Genomic DNA, 21937 nt, shown 5'->3' with positions numbered 1-21937 from the left:
TATTTACATACATTGTTTGAATACATGCGCAGTGTAAGCGTTAAGCATTTATAAACAGTTTACTCTATATATGAACTGAAAAGAAAATTGCGCCATGCATTTGATGATAACAAAAATGCATCTGGAAGGAGTTGAATACATTTTTACGAGGCATCTGAAGTTTGATGCTAACGCCTTTAACCTGACCTTTATGCATGAAAATATTACTTCGTGAAATATTTTAAACATTGAAAAAAAAAAAACCAAGTAATCTATTGTTTAGAGCTGAATAAAGGTAACAATCGATGAAATGCTCTTGAGTCTGTGTTGTAAAGATAACATAAAATCCCTCACTAAGAATAGAAGAGTACGAAATGTTTCCTAGAGCGAGTAGTTTATGCCTTTTCGACTTTATCCTAATAGTCATCATCAGGAATAGTGACGTGTCCTTCATTTTTCTATTGGTCAGACATCAGGAAAAAAGGGCATATTTTAGGTTTCCATAAAAGTGAGCACCGTAGGCACGGAGCCCCATGCATTAAATTAGGATTGGCAGTTCTTACAGTTTTTGGACCATTTCTTCCAGTCCAAAATAAATACATTTTCGGAATTTTCAAAAGATTCGTGGTTTTCATTATTGGTCTGACAAATGTCGGACCTGTCAGACCTGTGGTGACATCACTGGAATATCTTTTTGTTCTCTGAGTGTGGGATTTTATACTATTTGACTATAAAGTCTTTGAGGTGTGATTCAAACTTAAGGTGTGCGTTGGACTCTGGAATCCTACAGAAGTAAATGTATTTATTTCAGATGAACTTGCTGCTACAGTCTACGCACATGGTTCCATCTTGAACACTAAAAGATCTACAAGCATCCTACATCCTATACCCAGCGGTCTACACCCTACATATACCTACTGTTAATATAACACCTCAACATACATTCACTATTCGATTAACCCTCGAAATTCACCAAGAACTAAAGAAATATGTATCAACAAAGTGAATTGCTGTTTGAAACTGAAGATCTGACACAAGTGAAGAAGATAGCGCCTTTTCAGTAGAGAGTGTACTGGGGCCAGTTTTATAGATCAGGGGCATTTTACAGAACATCAGTACTGTATTGTATGATAGTCGATTTTTCAGTCAACTTTTCAGTGGTTCTGTAAAATGGGCTCCACTCATCTCTCCGTTGAGCCGGAACTCAAGGATCATTTTGAGAATCTTATAGTCTTCCTGTGATCTGTAAAAACCGGCCCCTGATGACCAAAAAGTAGCTCATCTTACTGATTGTCACTTTTTGTTTGTGTTTTAAAATGTGTTTAACTAGAGAGTAAAAGTGAGGTTTTTATATTGAAAACTCATACCAGCTAAAAATGACAAGTGCAACAAATATATAAATCTGAATTCAATGAACCAGAGGGGTCGGAGCTATAGTCTAGATTTATTTTCGACCTGGTCTTCGACTTAAGAAGAATCGGTGCCAATTCGATTAATTCAACACCAGAGCTGAGCTTCCGATGCAAAAGTGTCGAAAGCTTTTCTCAAATCAAGTTACGCGCTGCTTAACTCAAGCCAACTTTTGAACAACCGACCCCTGTAAACCTGAATTGCTAATGATTTTGAAATCTGTTGCACTTCATTATTTCAAATATTAACGGACAGCATAGTTGTTTAAACAGACAGCAATGTTGTATAAACAGACAATATTGTTGTATTTCTTCACCTTTGTTTGCGTCATTACTTTTTTTATCTTGAAAAAAAAAAAAAATAACAAACAATATTTCAAAATAATTTCTACATTTCTACAATTGCGCGATAATAATTATAATTATGATTAGTAAGTGTTTTATTAGTAAAGCATAGAATAATAAAAATATATATAACATTAATATTGATTATAATAATAGTAATGATAATCAAAATGTAGGTGGATTATTAATAATTACAATAATTGCTGGCGACATGCAAAGCCCGATTGACGTTTTTCATTAAAATAAATTCCATCATTTTTGATAATGATAGCAATAAATATCGAGATATATATATATATATTTTGATATTGATATATCTAGAGAGAGGGGTGTTATACCTTCAAGAGGCGATCTCGCCCAAAACATGCTACCGTTTCTCCAGGATAGATTACGACACATCAGATTCGATGTACGGTTTGGTGCCATTGACATTCGTCTTGCGGCGGCCATGTTTATCTCTTCTGGGAGTACGACTACAGGTACGGATAGAACAACACAAACAGATTAATCCGGTTAATTACGGGCACACGGAGACAGATGGACGGGACAGGGCAGGGCAGGGCGGGGCGAGGGTTGTGCGTGTAGGCGGGTCACATAAGTGTTTAGGTTTGTGGTTTAACCCCTTCATTGCTGTTCCCTATCCGCAGTGGGCGTTTATCCCTAAATACTAAAATAACCCAAATACTTTTTGAAACTTCGTTGCAAAAATGTTTTGGCTCAAGAATGTGGCATCTCGTAATATGCAAATTCGGTTGAACGCAGCAGGGCGACAAACAACAAAGAAAATTAGCACCACACTGATACTGCATCAACTAAAGGGGGCAGGGGGTTGAGCTAATTCCTCTCGATTGACACCTCATTTTGAGAGAACTTAACTCATATGCAAGGTAGGTGGTGGCTTTTTTGGGTCAAACATTGAATAAAAGATTATGAGTTAACGAAGCAAAGGGGCCACACAAAAAACATGAATATGGCCCCAGTCAAACTCAAGTAATACCGTATATCTGGGTTGAGGGTAAAGGCCGAAGTGAAACCCTTCTTAGTCCCTCACCCTTCCCTCAGTATCGCTGCCCCTAACATAAAACTTCTCAATGCCAAATAATATACGGACCAAATATGGACTAGACACACGCACGGCGGGCGGGATAAAACATTTAATATCAACCATGGCAACAACGAGCCAACAATATGCAACGACGTAAGCCACTGATAGAGAGAGAGATGAGAGAGAGAACGGGAAGAGTTGATATTTAGTCATGTATAATTATGAATCACTCGTGGGGGCCATGCTTTAGAGAGAGAGCTGTGTTGGAATATATATATAATTAAAAATTTGGCATGCAAGCACGCAATTGATCAATCAAAATCAATCAATCAATCAATCAGTTAAACTATTAGAATTATTATTCATATCAACTACAGTTCAACTGAACAGCTACAAAAACTGTCACTTCACAGAAAATCACAAATTTTTTTAAGCCCGAGGTCCAGTTTCATGAGAAATCTTCATATCTTCTTAAATCCGTTTTAATTTCTCCAATAATAATTTAGTTGAATTCTTAAATTGAATTCAGAGTTATTTGAAACTGGGCCCAGGGTGCCTGGTTGCGCTTAAAGGCTTTGTTTTCGTCTTGACTTGAAGACTCAAACGGTAGAATACATCAAAACTAATACATGTACATGTTTGCACACACATGTACATGTTTGTACACACATGTTTATGTTTGTTAACAATTGTACATGTTTGCATACACATGTACATGTTTGCATACACATGTACATGTTTGCATACACATGTACATGTTTGTATTCACATGTAAATGTAAGATGGCCGCTGTTTTTGTACCTGTCCAGTCGAATGATTAATATATTCAATCGATATTAAATTTGGTGCTTGATTATTTTCTAATTTCATTCTCGCGCGGTCTCACGTGCATCCTGATTTCAGCGTTTACCTTCCTCGTGTTCCTCGCTGCTGTGATGCAATGCCGGCTCCTGCGCGGCTTGTTGCGCGATAGCGACTGTCGTCAGGTGGAAATTCTCGCGCGACGCGCGCTTTCGATCTTCCTCCGCGATCAACGCTTTATGAACCATCTCTTGTTGTTGCTTGCGACGCGTCGTCGTCGCGGTTACCAACGATTTCTACAACAATAGATTAATTTTTTTTTTTCGTTCAATTCGATAAAACAATCCGAGAGCTTCTCAGAGTTTACGAACTAATCGCTCACCACTCCCTCCTTAAGGGTGACCTCCGGAACTTTAGTTTTGAAATGGGGCATCCACGGTGGGTCGATAACATTCTGTAAAGGCGTGCCGATAGTCGGAGACGGCAGAACGAAGTCGATATTCGGCGGTGGAACTTTGAAGAATAGATTCGCATTTTCTTCCATTCGTGGCCAAACTTGAAAACGAAACCTCCACAAAACGTTGAATCTATAAAAAACAATAAGAAACAATGATATCACATCATCAGAACATACATGTACATGTCGTGAAACACATCGACCATGTACACAACGAATGTACAGCTGCACATAATTGAAAAAGCCCCACAATTTGAATTTTAGACAATAGAATTTATCATTATGACAAGGAGCCTATCGGCTTATATAGCTCCGCTGTGTGATTTGAATACAATAGAAGCTGCATACCTAGGGGTGCCCCCTTTTGACCAAATCCAAAAAGGGCTCTGTACTTAGTAGTTATTAGTCCATAGAACATTCATACCAAATTTGGACTTGATCTGATTAAAACTGTAGGACAAATAGCAATTTGAAGAAATAAAAACTCCACCCCCAGTGTTGCCCCCTGGTGGACAAATCCACAAATGGCTCTGTAACTTTATAGGCCTTGGTCCATAGAACATTCATATCAAATTTGGAATTGATCTGATTAAAACTGTAGGACTAGTAGCGATTCGAAGAAAAAGTTGACAGATGAACGAACGAATGAACGCACAAACGGACAGACAGACGGACGGATGACGCCGGCTCATCCCCTAACCCACTAGCTCCGCTGACCTTCGGTCAACACACAATATTTTGGCTGTTAACTAACAGCCATCATCGGGTGGAATGAAGATAAACAGACCAACCAATAGAAACATCAATAGGGTACTGTAGAAACGATAGAAATTCTGAACAGTTCTGAACAAGTAAAGTAGAAGTTGATGGAGATAGCAGAGTTACCCATAGTGACGTAAACCCAAAATCTAGTAGAGAGTTGATATGTCTAGATCCAGCATTTATCAGTAGATAAGTTAGATTTTGAAAGTTTACAAATAAGGGCTGATTCTACTATACCTTTCTTATGCGTAGATGCACATATTTCATATGTGTAGGCATACCTAATACATGTACAGGAACATGTGTTTCATCTGCATGCACATGCACAGGTGCATGTAGATGCACATGAACAGGGAAATGTAAATGTCCATGTACATGTTTTTACACTGACCTCAATATACCGTTGATGCGTTGATTGACGTCTTCGTGTTGTAGCTCTTTAGCCATCAGTTCCTGCACCTGATCCGGTACCTTAATCGACGATAGAATGAACACGGACGCAGCAGCTGCCGATAATTCCTGATCGTTTTCCAGCAACAATTCCCACGCGACGGGTAACATGTCGGTGAAATGTTCCTCGGATAGAATCGGCGCCGACTTATTCATGATCGCCATCGGGCTGTGGCACAGATTTTTCACTTGCGTTCGCACGTATTTCAGTATCGAAGAGTCTTCTTTCTTCTTGCGCGTTTTCGCATCTTTTTTCTCGGGTTTCGAGATTTTCTCTTTCATCAATGCAATATCCGTGCGGATTTTATCGAGCAGCGGTGTGCTCTCACGTCGACGAATCGGGGACGACGATTGAAATACGGATTCCTGAATCAAAACATAAAACGAAACGAATCTACGTGAGTGTAATCAGAGAGCAATCCAGACCCATACAAGAATGTAACCTAAATGAACTCAAAGGAACCAAACCTGTATAAATGTAGACTGAAGGAACCCAAAGGAACCTAACTCAAAGAGAATAAACGCAGAATTAACGGAACTTATAGTAATGTAACTCACATAAATATCATTTTACACAAATGTAGAAGGTATAGATGTAGAACAAAGCACCATTGCAAAATTACCCACAGTAATGATACCCAAAGCAACCCACAGGAATGATACCCAAAACAACCCAAAGGCATGATATCCAAAACAACCCACAGGAATGATACCCATAACAACCCAAAGGCATGATATCCAAAACAACCCACAGGAATGATACCCATAACAACCCAAAGGCATGATATCCAAAACAACCCAAAGGCATGATATCCAAAACAACCCACAAGTATGATACCCATAACAACCCAAAGGCATGATATCCAAAACAACCCACAGGAATGATACCCATAACAACCCAAAGGCATGATATCCAAAACAACCCACAGGAATGATACCCATAACAACCCAAAGGCATGATATCCAAAACAACCCAAAGGCATGATATCCAAAACAACCCACAAGTATGATACCCATAACAACCCAAAGGCATGATATCCAAAACAACCCACAGGAATGATACCCATAACAACCCAAAGGCATGATATCCAAAACAACCCAAAGGCATGATATCCAAAACAACCCACAAGTATGATACCCATAACAACCCAAAGGCATGATATCCAAAACAACCCACAGGAATGATACCCATAACAACCCAAAGGCATGATATCCAAAACAACCCAAAGGCATGATATCCAAAACAACCCACAAGTATGATAACCATAACCCAGAGTAATGATATCCAAAACAACCCAAAGGAATGATACTAATAACAACCCACAGGAATGATTACCCTAACAACCCACAGAATTATACAACCCACAGGAATGACAACCACAAGTACTTAATTTCTCCAGTAGGCCCATTCCTGAAGATGTTATTAGGAAATAATTGTTATGTCGAATAAACTACTAGTTCAAAGAAACATTACCAACACTTTTTCATTCTGTGCAGGAATTATATATATATGTATCAACCCTATTTCTTCAATACTCACTCTACGTTTTAATTTATCTCTAAGATTTTCTTTACTCTTCGACTGATCGCCGGATTTCTCCTCGTCTTTAGGGGTGGCAGTTTTCTCGGGTGGTTGATCGCTCTCGTAGACCTTTATGACGCCGGTCATCAATCGACTGCAGCTCCTCTGTTGTCTCTCGTAACAGTTTGGATGGCAGAAATCCTGGTGGTCGCAGATGAAATTGGATGTGTTCGCAAACTGAATTACTACCTACAAAATACATAAAGAAACACATCACAAATATCAATGAAGCAAAAAATATTCCGGAATCATTGGGTTCAGTTACTTATCATATTCTCAAATTTGCATAATCGTGATGTTGTAAATTTATTTTTGTGTCTCAATCAAGATCTTAATAACAGGGCTGCCAACCTTTCAAAATTCCATTTAGGGATGAATGGCAGATTAATTAGGAATATTGAAGGTTTCAATAGGAATATATCGAAACCGAAGAAATTGTGACTTTTCCAAGTAGGAATATTTTGCTTTCAATTAGGAATACCTTTCACGTGTAATATATGAAAGCTGGATATGAAAATATGGAATTATTAGCAAAATAAAAAATCAGCAAATTCTACAGAATGTATTTTTTCTTTATTATTTTATGAAAGATAAAAATCAACAGTGTTTATCAAAAATATACAATAGACTAAAAAATAAGAACATAAAACTGGCATAAATTGTCAAACGAATTACATAACACTATACAGCTGTCATGCGAATATATCCATTTCCAGCATCAATTCCACGATACTGTCCAAGAGAGACTCCACGTACAGAACTGAAAGATACAAACAGTAAAAAGTCTCTAAATCTACATGCTACTCGATGGTGCTGCCATCTGCCAAATATGCGAACTAAAAGTTTACTTTGAGATGCACTGCTCAAAAGCATCTTAAATTATCTTTTTAAATCAAACTAACACAAGAGTGGCAACATTAAGGTTCAAACTAGCAAAGCAATTGCTTACCGAAACATTTCAAAGAGTCCACACGTTGAAATCTAACCCGGATCTTCGAATGCTAATCGCGCTGCGAAAACGAGCTAATTACCGCAGTAAACCGATTCTTCTCCGAAACGATGCGGAGCAATTTGACAATAACAATCACATTTTGCCACATGTCATAATATTTTCACAAAAATGATTGAAAACAACGTATTTTAAAACGAATGAACTTTATTTTTATTCTTGAAACAAATTAAAAAGCTGCTCTCCTACTACGAAATAATCGTACGCCATGCGTAGATAAAATCAATAACACAGCTACTCTCATACACACACACGCACGCACGCGCGCGCTAGTAAGCGCTGTTATCGCCTGACCCACGTACACAGTATATAGCCACGCACTCATCCACCGCGGGCGTGCATATAAATTCCCCACCTATTCAATTCTGTTCTACCAAATCATCATATTGTGTTACAACGCGCTGGCGGGTGGAAAATCGGACATCGCCGAAAAAGAAAAAAAAAGTCGGAATTGTGTATACCCGATCGTATCGTCGGAATTTCATCACGCAAATCGGGAGGATTCCGAATAATTCGGGAGGGTTGGCAGCCCTGTAATAAGAACTGTGTCTTCATAGCTTCAAAGTAGATATAAAACTGTGGACCAGGACCAAACTTAGCTTAGGCTGGTCTAATCTCAGAAGCTAGACCTAAATGAGCTTACGCCGGTTTTATCTTAAATCTCAACCGTGAAACTGGACCAAAATGAGCTTTGCCCATGCTCATTTTAAGTCACAACCATGAAACTACACCAATATCAGCTTAGACTGGTGTTATCTCACATCTCAACTAAAAAACATGACCAAAATAAGCTTAGATCGGTGTACTTTTGAGCGTGAATGCCGATTCTTACCTTCATCCAGGGTAAATGAGTATAAATATATTCGTCATCGACATCGAAGTCGGGACTTTCCGGATTTTCGTCGCTCATCACCCCTGGCGACTCGATATCCGAACTGATTTGTTGCTGTAGCGGAGGGTGTAGTTCTTCGTCCGATTTATCCGAGCGAATCGATTGGACGCTGATTTTACGTAAACTGCCGACGCGTTTTATACCTGTTTGAATATTTAAACCAATCAGAATCATCCGGAATCGAAGTAGAGAGGGGGAAAGTAAATGGGTCAACTAGAGTTAACACTTTACTGTCAGAAATTCTTACATTCAGGTCACCATCTGATATTCAAGGGTATTATCTGAGATTTGATCGTATTTTCTAATATTTAAAGGTATAATCAGATATTTGAGATGGTATTTTCTGATACCTCTGATATCTCTTTCGGGTACTACCCGTTATTTGAAAGCAGCTATGTATACTTTTCTATCAAAAAGTAGAAGTAGGTATTGTCCCTGTTATTTATTTGTTTGGAAGATTGAAGATTTAGTTGTGTGATTGGCGGTCGAATTTATATAGTTATTTTCGGGTAGTACATGATGATATCTGAGGGTATTATCAAATATTCGGTGTATCTTCTGATATTTAGGGGTACTATCTGATATCTGCGAGTATTTTCAGATATCCAAGGGTATCATACGATGATATTTAAGGGTATCATCTGATATTCAAGCCTACTTTAAGGGGTTACAAAGCAATGTTTTCATTAGAATTTTAACCATTCATTTTCAGAATCCAATAAATCAGGAATTCGATACAACTTCCATAGTCACAACTGATACCCGAGAATCTTAAACGTCATTCGAAAAATGTATGGTTATCATTTAAGACATTTAATATAAATCTACATGTACATATGTAAGGTTTTGAGGACAGATAGATGTGCAGGAGGACGATTGTGGAACAGGATCCAGTTGCACAGTTGTGAGTTAACACTCGAGTTGAAATCAGTTCAGGTAAACTCTTTCTGAGGTTGTATCTTAAACTCACAACTGTGGAACTGGATCCAGGACCGGTTCTGCTGTCGTCAGTAAGAGTTAAATTCGAGTAGAAGTTAGTTCATTCTCAATGCGCTAACTCCGAGTCAAATTTTTTCTCACAACTGCGGAACTGGGTCCCGAATCATAAATAACAGCATGCGTGCAATAAACAAAATGGAAACAAGATTGTTAGAAAAAGAAGTAATCATATATGCACAATACATGTACACATAAATGATAGAAGAGGGGTCAAAGATTCTTTATAGATAGAGACAATCGAAAGAGAGATAATAGCTGATACAATGTCATTCTTATACAACACAAAGACAGGTACGGTTAAATAGAGTGGGTTTAAAAATAGGAATCAATATCAGTAATGATGGAACAGAGGTGGTCAGATAATTATAGAGTACCGGTACATTGTAAGGGATGTCGGGGCAAAAACACAGCATGAAGCTACCAGTAGCAACATATTTCTGAAGATAGAATAGCGTTGACGAAAGCGAATTCAGTAGACTGTTCCTTACCGCGTAGTGTAGGTACTTGAAATTCTATTCAAATCAAGTTTAGTAAAATTCACCCAAACAGGGGCGGATCTAGGGTCTGATTTAGAGATGAGTGCATGTCCAAAATAGGGTATACCATATAATTAAAAGGGCATCCCGAAAGAGAAAAGTCATCGGAAAACATGAACTAATTTTTGGAAATACAGGGGACAAGCATATGAATCTAAACTTTTCTAGGTATCAATTTAATGTTTTTAGGGCAATTTTAAGAGGGACCGCTCACCCCCTGCACCCTCCCCTTGGATCCGCCCCTGCGTTGACCTGTACGGAGTAAGGCGGAGTCTACCGTAGGTAACAAATAAAACATCTAATCGAAATGTAGAAACAAGGAAAAAAGCGCATCTTAGAGGGCGGCAAGTACTGAAATATAGGATCATATCTATATACGTATGTATAAAACTAATTTTGAAAGTGGGATTGAACCCTTAGTTAGTAGCGAAAAGTAGAATTTGAGCGGAAAAGATTAAAATATGATTGGTTCATCATGCATTTTACGCGTGAAAACACCAGAACCGAGTTAGTATAGAAAAAAAAATACCAACAAAATTTGTGACTAAGAAAAAAAAATATTATGATATCATAATGATAATCTATGGTGCGAAAATAATTCAGCCAAAAAATGTGTAATGAATAATGATTATAATACTAATTGATAATGAATTTAATTTAGCGTACTGCCCCCGTCCGTTTGCTTCAGTTTAAAGCTTGTTCTCATTGGTTGTTTGAAGCTCATGTTATGACCTGAATTACGTCTGGTTTTCAGTAGTTTATTGCGACCTTGGGCCAGACGTCGTCCTGCAAAGAGAGCGCTCACAATCACAATCGAGTTTATTGAGTGAACGGGTTGACCGATACGAGCCTCGAATACGACTCTTCATCAAGAAATCATTGAACATAAGCAGCGATCACACGGCGACGATTTGGCCCGGGCCAAACAGGCACGGATCAGGCTCGATCCAAATTTGGCCCGTGCCTAATTAGAAAGAGCGTTCACACACGCAATCCACTCACTCGATACTAAACAATGCTTAAACAAAGCGAAGTGGGTCATTTCTGGTACCAGTTGTAATTCAAACGCGATTATTTGTCCCGTGCTAAAATTTGGTCGGGACAAATTTGGCGCGGGCCAAAACGCTCGTGTGATCGCGGCTATAGACGTGGTAACAACAATCATACTGGAGAAATTTCATAAAATGGCTGATCTTTCCCGATTCAAAATGAGTAAAAGAAGACTCATTTGGCAATCCTTCAAATCCATACAAAACTGGCATAAAATAGATAGTGCAGCCCACGTCCAAGATTTCTAAGTAATTTGAGCACCTAACTGAGGTATGTACCCCTAACATCGAGCAAGATATCACAGAAAAACAAATCCGATAGATAAATGTCACATAGATAACGAACCCACCACCTTTACTGCGATCGTCCTGACCTTCGGTTGTCGCCGACAAGGTCGTTGTGCTACTGTGTATCGAATCGCTACGTTCCCCGAGAACGGCGAAACTGATCTTACGATCACCGGGGCTACCTGAAAAACAACGAACGAAACCGTTTTAAAATTCGAATCCAGACGGCATCGACGCGCGATCTCAAAAATACTCGAAATTGGTGCTTAGCAACGGTGTGACAATAGAGAGAACGGTTTGACAATAAGCAGACAACATCGCTATGTGTGTGAGTGAGTGAGTGTGTGTTCATTGTTTGACGTCTGCAGCGATCATCTCCATAACGATACTTTTACGCACAGTAACGCCACCTATACACGATAAAAACCATGTACGTGTTATTATTACCTATATCGGAGGCGGTCGGCGTGGCGACGGCCGGATAAGAGGAACTTCGATCGGATTGGACGCGTTCGACAGGTCGATGATGGTGATGATGATGATGAGAATGATGGAACAGATAGCTGGGTAGATGATAGAAAGGAGCGGGAGGATAAGACGGAAGTTGTTGCTGCTGCTGCTGCTGCTGTTGTTTTTGATTATGGTGGAAGGGAAGTTGTTGTTTTTGGTTGGTAAGGTAACAGTCACCTATGAGATCAGCGGCGGAGAACGACGCGGCCGAGCTGCGGTCCGAATGCACCGGACTGCTCAACACGCTGCTCCATTTGCGCGACGTTTTCTCGAGCGCGTTTTCGCGTTTGCTCGACGACGATTTGAACTTCGGAATGTATTGGTACGTCTCGCGCAGGAACGTCGTGATCTCGCGTAGCAACTGACACGCGACCATCTTCAACGCGTACGGACAATCGGAACCCGTCTGATTCACGGTCGCTGGAAATAATCATAGAAAATACGCATCGAATTAATGGTTTTTACTTCTTTTTTTTAAGTACGAAATTCATTATTATCAATAATACTAATAATTTTCTTTTATATAGCGCAGGTATCCTAACCAAAGTGAGTACAGATGCGCTCCAAATCTTTCGGTATTATCCCCCCCCCCCGGCCTGTAACTCTATTTCATGCATCAGTCATCTATCCCTGGGGAGAAGTTACATCCAAGCAGCTGCTCAGGAGTCATCTATCAGGCCAGGTACCCATCTACTCCTTGGTGGAGAGAGACAATGAGGTTAAGTCTTGCCCGAGGACACTGCGATAATCTACGGGATTTGAACCCACGACGTGGCTTCCCAGAGTTAAACGCTCTTAACCACTTGCTATTATTGTATCGAAGAAAATTAACCAACAATTATGAAGATAAACTACAGGAGTAGTGACATTTAGACCCAACTACTGAAGAAAAATATTTTCACTAGCAAATGACCCGCCCAAAGCAGGCCCATGTCGAGGGGGGAGTTCAGGGGTAGCGAATGAACCCCCTAACATTTTCAAAGTGCCCTTCAAATGGTCAGGTTAAAAAAATTTAGGTCAAGACTAGAAATATGGATATAATTTGCATGTTTGTTTTTTTTTGGAAAATGAAGTAATCAATTCTCAAATGATTTATTCAGGTACCCGGGCACTTCAAGATAGCTGCCCTTTTTAAATAAGAAAGTGTCCGTTTTACGGTGAAAAAGTGCCCTATTTCGTGAAATAGAAGACAGGCTTTATCACGAATCAATTGACAATTTTGCTTCTCGTGGGTTATTTTTTTCACCTTAAAATTGACCCCTCTCACTTATTTGATCGGTAGATTCGACTTCACTTGATCTGGATAATCAGTTGAGAAATACATATTCCCTAAACTACTGACTGTATCATTAGCCCAACACCTGGCTGCTTCTGCCCAAAAGTGGTTCATAATTTCAAGACTAGTCTTAGGTTGTTAGATTGGAAATAGAACTAAGATGAACTTAGACTGGTCTCCCCTCCCTTTACTACCCCCGTGCACTCTCCTCCTCTCCCTATACCTTCATCCATGAAGTCTTCCTCTTCGTCCTCCTCTCTCAACTCTTTCTTTTTATTCTCATCTCGAACCTGATTGACGACGTCGAAGCGATTTTGATTCTCTTTACGTAGAATATTCTCCAAATGAATTCCTTGAAAAAAAAAAAAAACGAAAACTAAACTTAACATGTTAACCAAATATTTCTGATTTGAGAGAGTCTATTGGAACCATTGGCTGCAGTTGCTCCATCGAAAGTTGATTGAAGTTAACCAGTTGACATCGCAGACATGCCGACTTTTCAACTTCAAGGACAAAACTTTCAGGGACACAACAAGGATATAATGAAGAATAAGAAGGATATTTAGAGGGAAAATAGAAAATTGTATGGGTTTTGTTCGATAGCATCAAAAACACCCTCAGGCACAGTTAGGCACAATCAGGGACAGTCGCAGCTCTGATATAGTGACAATTGAATTTGTTCACCATTTAACTGTAACAAACTTTTGAGCAATTGCCCCCCCCCTTTGTTTAAAAGTATGTTCAAGTTATTGAACGATTATTTCATGTTATCTATGCGGACAACAATTCGAAATTAACCGTTTTCAGCAGAAACTTTCCCCAGAAACTGGAGGCTGGACACTGTGACCAGTTGCATAGTCAAGATAAACGTTTAAGACCAGTCTAAGACCATCATAGTTCAATAAGCGATCTTACAACTTAGGACCAGTCTTAAAGTTCAAGACATGACTGTGCAACTGGGCCCGGTACCTTAATCCCGATCGAAATCGGGAAGTTTTCGAAAGTTAACACCTGCCGACTACGAGATATCTCTCGGTGATAATGAGGACTCTGTGCCACCAGCTATCCCACTAGATGGCGTGCGTATCAGTGCGACAACCCTGTCTAAATCTTGCTCATTTTTACATACAGATAAGTTTCATACAGATTTTTAGCCTCCCTCATCAGGTATTAGGCAAATCACTGCCCTTGATAAACTCTTTAGGCTCATGTATACAGAATTTTTCTGATCACCATTCAAAGAATTTGAGAAATTATGGATAGATTCTAAATGAATCTGAGAAGAAATCTACGAGTTGTCGTCTGAATGCACACTAGCGAACCTGATGGAGCTTCGCTTGCCCCAAGGGGAATCCTCGATAGCCACTGTCGAAAGTAGGGTCCTCATTGGGGGCAGCACCGTATAACCACACGGAAGCCGAAGACAGTCGCGGATGAAATTCAAATATTTACCGATCATTTCTCCCCAAGAATAGAACATTCTACCCGCCATTCTCTGCATCATCGTGTTACGTTTATAAGCCGACGGTTGGTTGCGGCTGTGCAGCGGCCCGACCTGACGGAAACTCGGCAAGTTCAATTTCATCCAATTCGGCCAGTCGCCGCGGTTACAACGATGCACGAAATGAGCGCATTCCAACATAAATGTTGCCCTGGCAACGATTGACGCTTCCTGGAAGAAAAAGAAAAGCGTAGAGTTGGCTTCAATCAAAAATTGACAAGATCACCAGACAGTGCTGCCGTCTAGTGGCGGTTCAGTTAACTCAGTGTAGGTGGATCGTATTGAGGGAAATTGAAATGTTGAAATTTTACAAACCATCCGAACAATTCATTTTGAATTGATTTGGCTTTTATTGAATCGGGAAATATAGAAACTCAGGGAATTGTTCACCTTCTGCTTTAAGTTCCACTGTCAAACATGAAGGTATAGAGGGAAGTACAAAAGTTGTCACAGCTACCAGAAATACTCTCCACCGCCCCTGGCCTTCGGTCACCCTCAGCCAGTTTTTAGCTCTTTACTGCAAGAGGGTTGATCATAATTTTGAGCAATAGGGTTAAGATGGATAGTAATGTAATGGAGGGGAAGGATCTGTTACTGGTTTTGTAAATAATATGAATGAGAGGGAGGTATATGAGGGGTTTTTAGAGTAATGTCTTAACTGGTACTGTTTTCTAGCAGTAACTGTAAGGAACAGTCAGTGTTGAGGATGAACTAGGGGTTTTAATAGCAATGTCTAAACTGATACAGTTTCTCGCTGCGACTGTAAAGAACAGTCAGCGTTGAGCGTGAACGAGGGGTTTTAATAGTAATGTCTAAACTGATACAGTTTCTCGCTGTGACTGTAAGGAACAGTCGGCGTTGAGGGCTGAACGAGGGGGGTTTTAATAGTAATGTCTAAACTGATACAGTTTCTTGCTGCAACTGAAAGGAACAGTCAGTGTTGAGGGCTGAACGAGGGGGGTTTTAATAGTAATGTCTAAACTGATACAGTTTCTCGCTGCGACTGAAAGGAACAGTCGGTGTTGAGGGCTGAACGAGGGGTTTCGATAGTTATGCGTTTAAGCTGATTAACTGATACGAGGACTAGCTGTTTCTAGCTGCGCGACTGCAAGGAACAGTCAACGTTGAGGGCGAACGAGGGGTTTCGAAGGGTTTCGATAGTAATGCGTAAGCTGATAAACTGATACTAGGACTAGCACTGTTTCTGGCTGTTTCTAGCTGCGCGACTGCAAGGAAGCCATCAAGTAAACACTCGGCGAGATGTATTAGCGTTTAAGTGCTACGGATAATGGAAGCCTTATCTACTCGAGGATTGGTAAACTGGATAAATCCTAGCATCGATCAGCAGCGCAGTGACACACGCGGCTCTGTGATACTCTATACGTAGCGGAATGACGACGACGACGACAGAGTTGATTAGATCTTACGAGTAAAACGTCCCCGGGAATCTATAAGTGTGTAACTGACAGACGGCGTAAATAGACATTGAAACGCGGATCAAATATACAATACTACTAATAATGACACACTCGTGAGTCTGTGTTATTGTCATTCCTATGCCAGAATGGCCACTTTCATTTGACTTGCTTTTTTCCTGACGCGTACGTCGTTTTCCCCGACATGATTTGCTAAGAACCCAATCAATTTACACAGTCAAATATGTAAGACATAGACCGAAACTCTTCGATCTAGCGATTTCGACAAAATTCCTTGAATTTATTAAAGAAAAGAAATTTGATTTCCAGGTAAGTGGCCAAAAAGTCTAAACTATTTCCTTGAGCTAGTAGTTTATTTGACATTCTGATCTATATCCTAATAGTCCTCTATAGGAATACAGGCGATTTAACAGAATTATATATATTCAATCCTGCACAAAGTGACTAATTAATTAAGTGAGTTTGCTCTGTTTTCATATTCTTTAGTTCGTAACTGTTTTTACGATAGATATTTGTTTGTATCACATCCTACTGCTTTAAACAGTCTCGTTGTTCCGGATTGCATATATTTCATGATGTAATCACAGCATTTAGTATTCTACAGTTGCGAGTTCAGATTCGACTATCGGGATATAGTCAAAACGTCGAATAAACTTCATCATAGCTGAAAGTAACATTTCAGACTATTTATTGTTAGCGTAGGATTTCATACTGTTTTTCAACGCGGACTTGGAGTGCTTCGACATCAGTATTCCTGAAGCTGCCTATCAGGATATAGTTGAAACGTTGAATAAATTACACTAGTTCAATGAATACAGTATTCCCGAAGATGACTATCAGGATAAAGTCGAAATGTTGAATAAACTACCAGCTCAATGAATACAGTATTCCTGAAGATGACTATTAGGATAAAGTCGAAATGTTGAATAAACTACTAGCTCAATGAATACAGTATATAAACTACTAGCTCAAGGAAACATTTCAGACTTTTTTTTCTATTCTTAGATGATTATGCCATACAACTCAATTTGAAATTGACGGGATCAACATTGATTAATCTATAAATCTACTCGATCAGTCGTACGATAATTAATCAATTATCAAACGAGATAACGATCTAATTAGTATCGACGTCTGCTATCGACACCGCGATGAGGCGTGTGTGAGAGACCGACTGCGGCAAGCGCTCGTGTAGGGATGACACTTTATAGCAACTGTCATTTTACAACTATCTGTACCTCCTCTCGCTCTCTCTCTCTCTCACAGCTAATCAATTATTGATGATTAATAGCTATAAACATTTGTTGAAGACACATTGACTAAACGGGAGCAGCAGCAGCAGCAGTAGCAGTAGGGTATAACACATTGACCTGTCACCTCATGTGATGATTTCCCTCTTTGTCACCCTCTCTCTCCACTCTCACTAAGTCTTTCTCCCGTCCCTCCAATACAGATCTGCATAAATCACATATGAAAATGTCACTTGTGATGACTTATCTGCCTCTCCCTCTCCCCTCCCTCCCTTCTCTCTCCCTCTCCTCTCTTCTCTCCATTCTATCTCCGTTTCCTCCTCTTTCACCCTCTTCCCCCTCCATTCTCTCTCTCTCTCACCCTTTCCCTCTCTCTCTCACCCTTTCCCTCTCCCCACCCTCACCCTCCCCTCCCTCCGTCTTCTCCCCCACCCTATCCCTCCTCTCTCCCTCTCTCTCTCTAGTTCAGGTGAATTCACATTATTTCGACCAATCACTTATGATACTTCTCCCTCTCTCTCACTCACCCTATCTGATACTAAGATTGGTTTTATGATGCTTAATATCTAAAGAGCACCTGAATGACTGATGAATGAACAAACTGTTTCTGCTGCTGCTGCTGCTGCCGTTGAAACTATCACTTACCAGATCGAGCATCGCGGCGATCAACTGACAATCGGGAAACGAACCCGGGTGACAACAATCGAGGAAAAACGACAACCGCAACATTCCGCATTTCACGTTGTAACCGTTGACGAGTTTCTTCTCGCGTAGAACGATGACTTCGGTCGCCTGGTCGCCGACGTTCGCTACCGACCCTCGGCGCAGGTTATCTGTGACAATTATAGCAAAACAGTTTAGACGTCGATTCACGGATAATTTCAGGACCCGACCCACAGTTCTATAGAGGTGTCGGTTGAAAATGATTAAATTTTCGATTAGCGAAATCTTAACTCACACAACTGCGGAACTAGGTCCACGCCGTCCTGTACAGACGTGACATCGAGTCCCAAGTGGTTTTTAATAGTAAAACTGGTCTTTAACGAAGTCATCCAAAAAGTTTGGACTGGTCTTTTGTTCGGTGGGTTATAGAACCTAAATTAGCTTAAACCGGTCTTGGATCTAGGCAACTGGGGCTGGTTGCACAGCCATGACTCAAGTCCAAAAGTGATCTTAAATCTTAAGACTGGTCTTAAGTTGTTAGATTGGCTATAGAACCAAAATGAGCTTAGACTGGTCTGAAGTTGTTAGATCGGTTGTAAAACCAAGAAAATGAACCGAGCCTGGTCTTAAGTTATTGGATTGCTTATAATGGCCGAAATGAGCTCAGACTGGTCTTCAATTGTTACATTGATTGCAGAACCAAAATGAGCTAAGATTAGGTCTTAACGAAGTAAGACTGGTCTTAAATCAATGCAACTGGCCCCCAGGTCCTTGATCTACCTTCATTAAAGTACAGACTACGGTAAGACCAGTCTTTAACGTATAGGACCAGTATATATAACTAATAGACCCGGCTAAACGAAGTCTAAAGATCGTTTAAGACGAGATTCTTTATTTTTTCGCGTGCGTAGTCGTTTTTTCCGACGACGCGCAACAATGGCGACGACGTAACCGCCGGTAATCGACCATCGATCGCCGCCGTTAAATAGTTTCGATTGTCACCGGGGGTAACGACGACGAGACAATTACGATAATTATGGATTCGCGTCGCGCGTCTCTCGGCCTCGTAGAAACACCTGTCACGACAAAAGTGAACAACCGCAGTCGCTGTTCGTAAGTCGTCGATGGCAACCGACGAGTCATCGGTAATCTGTATTAATTACCGCCGGATGACGTCTAGATTATGCATCGCCGTATTCCTCCGCAATACAGAGATACATAATCAACCTTTACTCAACCCTTTATATGTCTTTCACACAGGCTTTCGGACTTAAGTCACAACGGCAACTGGGCTCTGGGCTCGGTTTCACGAAAAAGTTAAACTGAAATTTTTGGTGTAATTGCCATTGGTTACTTCATGTTTTCAATGAGGACAACAATTCAAACTCAACCGTTTTAGGCTTAAACTTTTTCGTGAAACTGGGCCCGGGAGTCAATTTTCATGGTAATTGTTGAGGTTGTGGGTTCGGATCCTACTGAAACCATGTTATTCAGGCAGGACGCATATCAGTGTCTCCTGACTCGCTGATAAACAACATAAGTCATACCTGCTACTAATACTCTTCCTACCGGGGGTTCAGCAATAACTAACAGATAGATAGAACCCTACACGTACACGCAAGTCTTCTGGCTCACTAGAACACTTTTACTAAGCACAGTTTCACTGAAGCTCTTCGACTAAATCTTTCCAATTTCTTCGTTAATTCAATTTTTGTTAAATCAATTTTCGATGAAAATTGGAACCAGAGCCTGTTGCACAATAGCGGCTTCAAGCCAACAAGGGTTGTAAAGTCTTTAATTTGAGGAATGGTTTTTTAAAAGTTGTTAGATAGTTATTGAATTTAGATGGCCAATCTAAGTCGTTGGCTTCTGGGTTCATCTCGGGTCTAATACATTCTAGACCGACTGGCTATTCAATAGATTTTAAACATTCTGAATTCAAGAGTTTAATCCTATCCTATTGGGCCCTACGGAGCCCTCAGCATTCGAATATATTCATAAACAGTTAAGTTTATTTCAGGCTATCATAACATTCAATTTTAAATAACTCATAGTATTCAATTTCAATGACTTTCCAATGGCTTTTCAGAAAAAAAGACGCAATTTCATGACGGATAGAAATTCTATTCCAACACAGCAGTACAAAATACAACTATCAACTAAATGCCTATTCTTAAAGGAGCCACTGTTTTGTTAGAGCTGCTGAAAAACTACACGAAACGATCGCAACATTTACTACTAAACATTATGAAAAAGCCGTATTTTCAAATGCAGTTTACGAGGATTCTGCTGCTGCTATTGCTGCTACTGCTACTACTGCTGCTAACACGCCTCTAGAAGCAACTGATTAGAAAAAATAGATTGGATAGAAAATTGTGTGATTTTCGAAACCAGTAATTGCTGACCAAGTAGGTCTTGTATTAAGGGTCCAGGATCATGGAAAAGTTAATATATTTTTATCAAATTTCAAGACTTACTACATTTACCAATACTGCCTTATGAATTGTAAATGTATATACAATTTATAAGTATTTGTAAATGTCTTGTTTCAAGCCATAGATTGGAAATCATATAGATTTTTGTTTTTTTCTAATTCTTTATTTCACCCTCTAAAAGTCACATAGTAGAGGTCAAAGGCATAAAGATAGAAGAAAAAAACAATACAAAATTTGTATAATTTTATTACTTTTCAAAAGCATAAAATGGTTAAGTTTGAATTGTCATCCTTACTGAAAACATGGAGTAATGAATTCAGCGATTAAACCAAAAACTTGAGTTTAACATTTCCACGAAACCGGCCTGAGATCTGTATTTTTGACTAAAAGGTACGAAAAAGAACACGTCGAATATTAGTAACTCAAGATGTTTTTAATATTTGAGGAGGAAATTGATAATTGCTTTAGTAGTTTTTAGATCGCGCAAATTCAGGTTTTATATTTAGAGAATCCCACCCTGACAAGATGAGAAAGATGAAGTCTGAAAATTGATGCTTCCTTAACACTTTCAGCGCGTCTACGTGGTGTATGAATCGGTGATGGATCTTGCGAGTACACCGCACTGCGGTGTATTGATGTAATTAGTAAATATCTCTCTTGAAAAATGGCAGCACCTGTCAAACAAAGTGAAATACTAGTAACTAACGATACACCGCGCCGGGTGTAGACGCACTATAGTGGCATTCCTGTTATTCAACACACTAGAGTGGAATTTTTCAGAATTTTCCAATTATCTTCAGCACTATTGGGTATTAATTAGCCAGCACTGAAAGGGTTAAAAACAATTAAATTGATTTTTGTTAACTCAGTATTCCTGACGGTGACTATATAGGTTATATTCGAAACGTGAATCAATAAATCATTCTAAGGAAACTTTTCGGATTTCATTTTTTCTCGTTATATCAGTGTGGAATTCTCTATATATATCGTCACAACACGGACGCGTGTTATCATCAATGGTTATCAGGTTTTAAAAAAATTTGTATTAAGTTTTTAGTCTCAATTCAAGATTGTGAGTCGGAGAGGTTTTGTTAGAATGGCAGACGTTGGAGAGAATTCACGTGTACCGGCTTTGAGCTTCAATTGATAAATGACGCGGGATCGAATTCAACAGTTGTCAGTTCAGTTCGACTCTCAGGAGTTCATATTAGATCATTTTGAATTGCGGTATTGACTCTATTGAGTCCTGGGGCTGCAGTTGCT

General features: G+C 39.7%; 1 protein-coding gene across 1 annotated transcript in view; it reads right to left on the bottom strand.

Annotated features, from left to right (window-relative positions):
* Positions 1-21937, bottom strand: part of LOC141910544 (protein unc-80 homolog) — a 102395-nt gene that overhangs the window by 31189 nt on the left and 49269 nt on the right. Inside the window, exons 11-22 of the mRNA XM_074801236.1 lie at positions 18222-18409; positions 14842-15061; positions 13613-13741; positions 12051-12533; positions 11666-11785; positions 10933-11052; positions 8672-8874; positions 6789-7019; positions 5190-5614; positions 3962-4166; positions 3689-3875; positions 2072-2206 (exon numbers count right to left, since the gene is read on the bottom strand). Of these exons, the coding sequence (XP_074657337.1) occupies positions 2072-2206; positions 3689-3875; positions 3962-4166; positions 5190-5614; positions 6789-7019; positions 8672-8874; positions 10933-11052; positions 11666-11785; positions 12051-12533; positions 13613-13741; positions 14842-15061; positions 18222-18409 (2646 nt within the window). The remainder of the gene's footprint in view (positions 1-2071; positions 2207-3688; positions 3876-3961; positions 4167-5189; positions 5615-6788; positions 7020-8671; positions 8875-10932; positions 11053-11665; positions 11786-12050; positions 12534-13612; positions 13742-14841; positions 15062-18221; positions 18410-21937) is intronic.

The sequence above is a fragment of the Tubulanus polymorphus genome, chromosome 9 (genome assembly GCF_964204645.1).
Source record: "Tubulanus polymorphus chromosome 9, tnTubPoly1.2, whole genome shotgun sequence".
NCBI lineage: Eukaryota > Metazoa > Nemertea > Palaeonemertea > Tubulaniformes > Tubulanidae > Tubulanus > Tubulanus polymorphus.
This window is presented reverse-complemented; position numbering and strand designations above follow the sequence as displayed.